At 39.9% G+C, this 10,558-nt stretch overlaps 1 protein-coding gene across 1 annotated transcript; it reads left to right on the top strand.

The window, feature by feature from the left end:
* The first annotated feature begins 316 nt into the window (after positions 1–316).
* Positions 317–5,711, top strand: LOC118663243 (zinc finger protein 33B-like). The gene is given in 3 exon segments (XM_036322688.1): positions 317–1,240; positions 1,242–1,290; positions 5,635–5,711. Coding segments are annotated over 3 exon segments (1,050 nt in total).
* The last annotated feature ends 4,847 nt before the right edge of the window (positions 5,712–10,558 follow it).

The following is a 10,558-nucleotide window of genomic DNA, read 5'->3' as shown; positions in this document are numbered from 1 at the left end:
ACTTCTTACATACAATAATTGTGGGAAAGCCTTTCACAGAAAAACAGCCTTTGTTACATATAAGGGAGTTCCCACAGGAGAGAACCCCTCTGAAGGTAAAAAACATAGAACAACCTTCAAGCAAAAGTTAAAGTTCAGTGCTTATCTGAGAACCCCGAGGGAAAGGAAGCCACACGAATCCAGTAAAAATGGGAAATCTTCATGGGTAAAGTCGAAACGTGCACATCAGAGAACTCACATAGGGGAGAAACATGCCGAATGTAATAAATTGGAGAAATCCTGTAGCAAGAAGTCAAACCTTACTCAACATCAGAGAATGCACACAGGAGGAAAACCTGATGAGTATAATGAAAGTGAGGAGGCCTTGCAGAAGTCATGCCATGCTCAAGATGAGATAACTCACAGAGGAGAGAAAATCTATGACTGTAATAAATGTGGGAAATCCTTCCATGAAAAGTCATGCCTTACTCAACATCAGAAAATTCATACAACAGAAAAACACAGTGAATGTAATGAAAGTGAGAAAGCCATAAAGAAGTCATGCCTCACTCAAAACCAGAGAATTAACACAGGAGAGAAAAGCTTTGAAGATAACAAGTGTGAGAAATTCTGCAAGAAGTTGAAACTTGGTCAACATCAGAGAACACACTTGAGGAAAATAACCAATAAATGTAATGAAAGTGGGAGGGCTTTAAGTTATAAGTCAGACCTCACTCAAAATCAGAGTGTTCACAAAGGAAAGAAAACCTATGACTGTAATAATTGTGGAAAAGTCTTCCATAAAAAAACAGACCTTACTCAACATCAGAGAACACACATAGGGAAAAAACCCTATGAATGTAATGAATGTGGAAAGTCCTTCTTTGTGAAGTCCAACCTCACTGAACATCAGAGAACTCACACAGGAGAAAAACCATATGAATGTAATGAATGTGGAAAATCCTTCTGCCAGAAGTCAGCCCTCACAGTGCACCAGAGAACTCACACAGGAGAGAAACCGTATCGATGTAATGAATGTGGGAAAACCTTTTGTGTGAAATCAAACCTTACTCAACATCAAAGGACCCACACAGGAGAGAAGCCCTATAAATGTGATGAATGCTGGAGGTCTTTCTGTGTGAAGTCCAACCTTGTTGTACATCAGAGAACTCATACAGGAGAGAAACCCTACAAATGTCCAGAATGTGGGAAAACTTTCTATGAAAAGTCAGCACTCACAAAACATCAGAGAATTCACACAGGGGAAAAACCCTATGAATGTAATGAATGTAGCAAAACCTTCAGCCAGAGGTCAGCCCTCACCAAACATCAAAGAAGAACACACAAGAAGAAAACTCCTGTCAACACTCTCCATGGGAGGGAGCCTGCATGTACAAGTCAAACTTATTGAACATCAGCAAGTTGCAGGACAGAAATGCTAAGATGTCAGTACATAGGGAAGTCTTTATCAATAGGTTACAGCTAATTGAAATGAGAGGATTAATATAGGAGTGTAACCCTTTGTATACTTGGAGTGCATGAAAGCTTTCAACAAGTACTCAAAGATGTTGAGGAGAAATGTGTCATTTTAAGGAATATGAATTAAAATGTTATTGTAGACATATTGTTTAACTAGAGATCATATTTCAGATGTAACACCAAACTTGTTACAGAAAAGATAACAGAAAATATTCAGTTTTAAATGGAATGTGAAATGTGGAGCTTTTGTATCCAATTTTTAACTGACTAGAAGCCCAGTGCACAAATTCATGCACAGGTGGGGTCCTGCTGGCCCAGCCCAATTGGGGTGTTGGGAGCCGATTGGGGGCCAGGCCAGCTGGGGAGTGCTGATCAGGGCCCAGATCAGGCTGGTTGGCTGCCACAGTGCATGTCATAGCCACTGGTCATTCCAGTCATTCTGATCGTTCTGCTATTCCAGTTGCTGGGCTTATATATTATATAGATATGTGAATTCAACTTGTACATATTTTTTGTGGTAACTTATTACTTTTTATTTTTATTTATGTTTACTTTGATTTTGTTTCTCTTTCACTTTCATCACTTTTTATATTTTGGTCAAGGTTCATATTATTTCTAAAAATACTAGGGAACAAAGAAAAATAATACAATCAAGAAGATCAAGAAGGCTAGGCCCAAATGATGAGTGGTGGAGATACTTGAAAAAGGTTTTGAATGCAGAAAAATAAATGAAAGGAAAAAAATCTTAACTATGATCCTTACACCAAAACATCACTTTTGCTAACATTCTAATGCAACCATTTCAAGCCTGTTTCTTGAAAATTAGTTTATAAAAAGTAATTTATATGTATATACATATATACAAAGATAATAAAAGCAATACTTATATATTCATGACCCATTATAAAGTTTACTCTCTCTAAATGTAAGCCCCTTCTTTTTCTTTTCCTTATTTTATTTTTTAATATATATTTATTGATTTCAGAGAGAGAGAGAGAGAGAGAGAGAGAGAGAGAGAGAGAGAGAGAAACATCAATGATGAGAGAGAATCGTGGATTGGCTGCCTCCTGCAAGTCCTCCATCGGGGATCCAGCCCACAACCCGGATATGTGCCCTTGACCAGAATCAAGCCCAGACCCTCAGTCCACAGGCTAACACTCTATCCACTGAGCCAAACCGGCCAGGGCAGCCCCTTCTTTTTCCACAGATGTAATTGCTATCCTAGATTTTCTGTTAACCGTCCACTTATTTTTCTTTGTAGTTTTACTTCTTATATGTGTATCCCTGCTGAATTCTGTTTTTGAACCTTATATAACTTGGTATCTATATTTTTCCATTTTTTATTCAACATTGTTTTCAGATACAACATTCTTGATGTGTTTAACTGAGATAAATTCATTTTTATTGGTGTATATTTCTCCCCAGTGTATCACCATACCAACATTTATTTATCTAGCCTATCATGAATAGATTTGTTGCTTTCTGGTTGTTTTTTTTTAATTTTATAAAAATTATGCAATATTGCAATGAAAATGTTTGTGACGCATGTGGTTGCAGATGTACACGTTTCTCTGGGACAGTGTTTTTCTGCAATGGAGCTCCTGGCCTTCCAGATGAGCCTCTTCTTCCTATCCTTTCGCTGACACATTGCAGGGTGTTTAGCACCTGTGGCCCTTCCACCCACAAATGCCTGAAGCACCCTCAGTCATAGTGTCAACCAAACCACCCAAATATTTCCAAACACCTTTTAGGATGCCCAGATGAAAACTATTGTTTTAAGGTACTAATATGTACCTAGAAGTGGAATTGTTGGGGCATGTGACTGCTGGATTTTCACTTAAGATGTGCAGGGTTTCTAATTAGATAGGGGAAGACTTTTTTAGGTATATTGGGCTATGTCTAGGTACATAGTACAGGAGTGTGCTATATAGTGTACCTATACGTATTGAAATCCACACTGTCTCTGAATCTCAACAATATAGTCTACAGGGTGTGGCAAAGTATATTTACAGTTATGAATACATGAAACACAGAGTTTATTCTTGTATTATTATTTATTATTGTATTCTCCATACTAACAAATCTCAACCTACTTTTGCCTCGCCCTGGTAACCAATATCTGTCTCTGATGGCACCCACGGCCCCTGGAATCTCAAGCCTAGCTTCTGGTAAACTCTAACCAGGGCCACTAAACACAAAAACAGGCTGGAGAGTCCATGAGCCATCCGGAAGCTGCAGGAATGCAGCTTGGCCTCAAACTCCAGAAAAACACCAAGAAGTCTCAGGACTAGAAGGCAGGAGTCAATTTTAATTCAAAATTTATTTCCTGAGGTCATAAAGGGCATTTCATTGGGCTGAAAACTCTGAAGAATTGAAAGTTGATTAATGTAGACATCTAGGTTCTAGATAATGTGATATATTGGAAAAGGATGAAATAATGAAGGGAAGCAGTTCTTGGATTTAGTCCCAGCACTTACACCGGATACTTTTTGATCTTGCAGGACTTACTTCATTTTTCTGAGCATCGATATTCTTACTTTTATTTATTAAATTTTTTTATTTTTAAAATAAGGATGGCAATGCTAACCTTGCAGTAAATTTTAGGGTTCATTGAGATGTTTAATTAAAAGAACCTAACAAAATGCCTTCTGTAGCAGCAGTTGTTATAATTGTTGCTATTATTGTAATGGCTCCTAATAGGACTTTGTTATACTGCAAGCAATGAAGCAGGGTGTATATGCCAGATCATGTTTACTCTTTAATAGGCCTATGAGGTAAGTTCTCTTTCCATGCCGATTTTAAAGATGAGGAAAACGAGGCATTTAGATGTTCCTTGAGATTACTACAGTGATAAGGAAGCCAACTAGCAGACCCTGTCATTGAGCCCAGGTCTCTCTAGCTCCAACATTCGTTCTGCAGAGGTCCTTTTAAAACTACTTTTCTTTATGTTTCACTACTGCTTTCTTTTTATTTATTTTTTCCCCATCATATCTTTTTCCATTCTTTTACTTTTAACCTGCCTATATAATTTTATTTAAAATGAGTTTCTTTTTGACAATATACAGTGGAATCATATTTTTAAATACCTTTGTCAATCTATCTTTTTATTTAGACCATTTATATTTAATGTAATCACTGCCATGTTAGATTTTAAGTCTGCCATTCTATTTTCTGTTTGATATAATTTTTAATTTCTGTTTTCTTTATTCTGCTTTCTTGAGGATTAGTTGAACATTTTTAGAATTCCACTTTTACTTATTTATAGTGTTTTTAATGTATCTTTTTGTATTCCTTTTTAAGTGTTGTATTTTCAAAACTTACCACGCTCTACTAATTTAAAACTCCCAAAGAGGAAATCTCCAGGCCCAGCTTTCACTGTAGAATTCTAACAAGTGTGCAAAGGAAAAATAACACCAATTCTATATACTTTCTTCCAGAAAACCAAGAAGGCAAACAAAAACACTTATCAATTCATTTATAAAGCTAGTATTCACTGACACCAAAACCAAAAACATTTTAAAATACAGTATAAAAAAAGAAAAATACAGACCAATATTCTTCATGAAAATAGACATACAAATCCTTAACAAATTATTAGCAAATAGAATTATTTATTAATTATATGAAAAGGCATGCATATATAAAGTGAATTATATACCATAGAGTTCATTGCAAAAATACAAGGCTGGTTCAATACTTGAAATAAATCAATGTAATCACCATATTAACAAACTAAAGAATAAATTATCTTTGGTGGCTATCACATGATGATATCAACCAATGAAGAAAAATCAAATTGACCAAGGTATTTGAAAGTCATGACAAAAACTCTCAGAAAAATAGGAATAGAGGGGAACTTGATAAACAACATTAAAAAAAAAACCTACAGCTGCCCTAACCGGTTTGGCTCAGTGGATAGAGTGTCAGCCTGCAGACTGAAAGGTCCCAGGTTCAATTCCGGTCAAGGGCATGTACCTTGGTTGCTGGCACATCCCCAATAGGGGGTGTGCAGGAGGCAGCTGATCAATGTTTCTCTCTCATTGATGTTTCTAACTCACTATCCCTCTCCCTTCCTCTCTGTAAAAAAAAAATCAATAAAATATTTATTGATTTTTTAATCAGTTTTCCATTCTCCCCCTCTCCCTCCTCTTCCCCCAACGCCCCCCCCCCCCGAAGAGATCAATGTAGAGATCTATAATTTCAAGATTCTGAAGTTCATAGTCGAAGGGAAAAGGGTTAATGACAGCAAGTAGCATTACAATGTAAATTTCTAACACAGAATTAGGGTAAGTAAATTGATACATCTTATTAAAATATCTAGAGACAATTAGAGCTACTGAATTTATGCAAACCCTAGGATAAACCTTAAAAGACTTGAGCAATTTATTAATAAATGTTTTTAAATTGGCATATAAAATTGTGTCTGTTAAGCCATGGATGTTGGTTGGTACCTATATATGTTTGCCTCAACAAGGGAATGAAATTTGTAACTACACAGCTTGTCTTAAAAGTATTAAGGATAAAAATGAAACTTTCTTCTAACTCTCCACTATAAATTCTGTTAAAAATGCCTCAATAAGCTAATTCTTGTGGGGTTTTTTTTTCTCTCTGAAAAGGGGGTAATGCTATATTGCCCTCCCAACTTTCAAGGCTTAGTTTAAAAAATAGAACAGTCTTATAGGGGATCTGAGGACCGTGAACAGCACGTGAAATCAACCAACAACTTATATTTTCCTTGCCTTTTGGTACCCACCCACTGGCCTTTCACTTCAGTTTTACTTCAGACACCCAAAGGTAGTTTAAATATAAAAAGTATTGTAATACACATGTATGTATAGGCTTGCAGCTTTTTAGCCCTCACAGTACTTCCATGGATAGATGCCATGAGACAAATGAAACAGAGGCACATAGCACTTAGCTCAGTGGTTCAGCTGGCAGGCAGGGAGTGGGGCTCCGGAGCACACACCCAGCGCTCACCATGCTGGCGTCCTCAGCATGAGTCCGTGAGTCCTCAGAGCCAACCATTTGGAGTGTCATCCATAGTCTTCACTGAGTTAAAACTCGCTCTTTAAGAAAATTTTATTTGGGAAGAGTTCTTTAGAATAGCATTATTGTTTTGTGCACATTCAATAACTACGCACTCATATTGGCATTATACTAGTTTCCTAGAGCTGCGGTAAGAGACTTGGTGGCCTTGAAACAACAGAAATGCCTTCTGTCACAGTTCTGGAGGCCAGAGGTCCAAAGTCACGGTGTCAGCAGGGCCATGTGCCCCCTGAAGGAGAGACTAGAGAGAGAGAGGAGAATTCTTTACCTCTTCCAGCTTCGGGGGGCTTCCGGTGTTGCTTGGCTTGTATTTGCATCCCTCTGATCTCTGCCTTGGCTTCACATGGCCTTCTCCCTGAGTCTCCCCTCTTCTCAACCTTTCTCTCTTTATAAGGATTTGAGTCACTGGATTTAGAGCCCACCCCAAATCCAGGACAACTTCATCTTGAGACCCTTAACTTGATTGCATCTACAAAGATTCTATTTTCCTACCTATCAGATTCACAAATACAGGAAGGTTGGTATCAAGTGCCTAAAACTGCATGTATTAGTGATGGCCCCTATCGGAGAGTACTTAGTATTTTTGTTAGTACTGCTAATTTACATTAGTATGTAATAGTCATTTGACTATGATGTAGCATGTCATATTTCTCTTGTAGCTAGATTTAATACAATTCATTTGTTTTGCAGCATGTAATAGAACTTCTGATAGTCAATATGATGCCTTAATTACAAGTAATTTGGTCCCTATGTATGAAGCATTCCAAAGTAAGTATATGTTTAGATTATTAATTTAAAAATACCGAAGTGACACTTTAACGTTACAAACTAAACACATCTTTTATTGAAATTTGTTCCTGATACTGAGTCATCTCATTTTAATGTTTTAAATATAGGAACAAGAGGCTCTCTGACATAATTTCTTTTTAACTTACTTCACCTTTAGGTGACTTGTTAGAATTTTGATAAGTTTTTTTAAAAAATATTTTTATTGATTTCAAAGAGGAAGGGAGAGGGAGAGAGAGATAGAAACATCAATGATGAGAGAGAACCATTGATTGGCTGCCTCCTGCACTCCCCGCACTGGGGATCCAGCCTGCAACCCTGGCATGTGCCCTTGATCAGAATCAAACCTGGGACCCTTCAGTCCACAGGCCAATGCTCTATCCACTGAGCCAAACCAGTCCGGGCTCTTTAGAAGGAAGATAAAACAACCTCAAAAATTTTCAAGTGAGGAGTTATTTTAAAGCAAATAGATGAACCTGTGATGGCTCCCTGGCTGGTGATTCGCAAAGTTAGGGATGATTTGGGGGCTTTTAAGTCCGGTGCCATGTCACACTTTGAGGTTTGATTTTTGTGGAGGTCACAGAAGGTAGATCTTTTCAAGAAGGGACATTTTATAAAGGGTGTGTGACAGTGGAGGCTCCCAAGCAGGCAGCCATGGACGGCTCAAGGCAAGAAACTGAGGCAAGCCCTAGCTGGTTTGGCTCCGTGGATAGAGCGTCAGTCGTCGGACTTAAGGGTCCCAGATTCAATTACGGTCAAGGGCATATACCTTGGTTGCAGGCTCCTCCCGGTCTGGGCCCTGACTTTAAACGCCAGCTTTGCCATTTATCACTGTGTGGTTTTGACTCCGTTATTAAACCTTGCTGAGCCTCACACCCAAGCCTAGTGCTCCTCCATGGCTTATTACAGATGCTGGAGAAATCAATGAACGGGCTATTTAACTTACTGAGGCAGTTTCCCAAAATGGCCAGCAGAGGGCTGTAGTTGCACATGAAAGGCTTCACCATTTCTCTGCTCTGAAAGGCGCCCGCCTTCCAAACCACCTTCTCATTTCAGCCACCCATCTTCATTAACCCATATTAATGCATAGTGCTGGGGGGACGTTTTTCACAGTTATGTGTGTTACTACGTTTCCAAAGAGTCAGATCAGGTTATTTTAATTAATTATAATACCACTACTTCCTTGCCTGCTTCAATTTTTGTGTTGTTTTTTTTCTTATGCAATAGGCATGCATTCTCAATAGGGGCAATATTGAACCTAAGGTGGTGAAAATTAGTACTTGCTCCCCCACCTCTACCCCCCCCAAAAAAAATTCTTAGATATTACAGTGGTTTGTGGCCCTCAAAACGCCACAGTACATAAACAGGTATATGGTATATCTATGGTATCAAATGTTTATGCCGAGGACACAATTAGTCAAAAATATCTTAAAAGTATCCTTGCAGGTGGGGTTTGCTATAACTTAAACTTGAACTCAAGTGTTCCATTCTAATCATCCCCACAAGTTTCCCCGTGTGTCTGCCTTACTCCCTCCTGCCCATTTCCCGCCCCTGCATCCCCCCAAGCAACCACGGATCTGCTCTGTGTCACTAAAGATTCGTTTGCTTTTTTAAGAAACTGTTATATAAATGGAATCAAACACTATGTACTCTCTGACTTCTTTCACTCAGTGCAATTATTGTGAGATTCATCCATGTTGTTGGATGTATTAACAGTCCATTCCTTTTATTGCTGAATAGTATTCCATTGTAAGGATATACCACGATTTGTTCATCCATTCACTTGTTAATGGCTATTTGGGTTGTATTCAGTTTGAGGCTATCATGAATAAAGCTGCTATGTGTACTCATGTACAAGTCTTTGAATGGATATATGCTTCCATTTCTCTTGAGTTAATACCTAGGAGTGAAATTACTGGGTTGTATGTTGCTCTTTATAAGGGGCTGGTTAGAGTCCCATTCCCCAGGCTATCGGGCCCCTTCCCCATGCCACTGGGAGAGGCCACCTTGATTCAGGAGTCTTTCCAGGGGAGACTTCTTAAGTGATGCAGATATCCACACCCACCCTTTGGAGAGTTGGCAGCCACTTCCAACTGTGCCAAGATGAGTTATGCCACCTCTCTCCAGAGAAGAGAACACACACACACACACACACACACACACACACACACACACACACAATTTCTGGCATGGCAGAGTGCACCTGGTATGGTACCAAAGTGTGGACAACTCAGGAAAGTACCACGAAGAATATGAAAACCGTCCACAATCCGCCATACTGACCACCGAGAGGTGAGGAAGGCTAAGTCTGGGGTGTTTCTTCTGGTCGTTTCCCATGCATATCACACACAGAAGTGTGTGGTGTGTCTCTTCCACACGAGTACACGTTTTCACAACCTAACTTTCCTGGCCAGGTGGTTGGCCACTCCTCAAGAGTCACAATCTCTTACTCAGCTTCCAGATCTGAGCCAGTTTTAGGATTCCAGACACACTGAATGAAGGGGAGGCTGGCAGCCCAGCCAGTGTGGCTCAGTGCTTGAGTGTTGACCTATGAACCAGGAGGTCACGGTTCAATTCCTGGTCAGGGCACATGCCCGGATTGTGGGCTTGACCCCCGGTAGGGGACATGCAGGAGGCAGCCTAATCAATGATTCTCTCCCATCATTGATGTTTCTGTCTCTCTGTTTCCCCCTTTCGCTCTGAAATCAATAAAACATATTTAAAGAAGAAGAAAGAGAAGAAGGAAAAGAAAAAGAAGCAGCAGTGGCAGCTGTCCTCCTAGACAGTGGTCGGCAAACCGCGGCTCACGAGCCACATGTGGCTCTTTGGTCCCTTGAGTGTGGCTCTTCCACAAAATACCATGTGCGGGCGCACACGTACAGTGCGATTGAAACTTCGTGGCCCATGCGCAGAAGTTGGTATTTTGTGGAAGAGCCACACTCAAGGGGCCAAAGAGCTGCATGTGGCTCGCGAGCCGCGGTTTGCCGACCACTGCCCTAGAACTCTGAAAGCCCGTGACAGATAACCATATCTGGGGATAGGAAAATACGCAAACATCTTAAGAGCTATTGGCACAGGATCCAAGTTGGCCACAGAGAAGGAAGCACTGTGCTGGGCAGACCTCTTTGGATTCTGGGGGCAGCATGTCCAAACCTGGGAGTACCACACAGGCCTGAGTGCTGGGTGGAATGAAGGCTTCCATCATAGAGAGAGGCCCGGGGCAGGAGAGAGCCCGCAGCAGGTCTAGGCTGCAATGCACTAGCCCCCA

The sequence above is a fragment of the Myotis myotis genome, unplaced genomic scaffold (assembly GCF_014108235.1).
Source record: "Myotis myotis isolate mMyoMyo1 unplaced genomic scaffold, mMyoMyo1.p scaffold_m19_p_9, whole genome shotgun sequence".
NCBI classification, from domain to species: Eukaryota; Metazoa; Chordata; class Mammalia; order Chiroptera; family Vespertilionidae; genus Myotis; species Myotis myotis.
The sequence above is the reverse complement of the archived record's forward strand: the minus strand, read 5'-3'. Positions and strand labels throughout refer to the sequence as shown.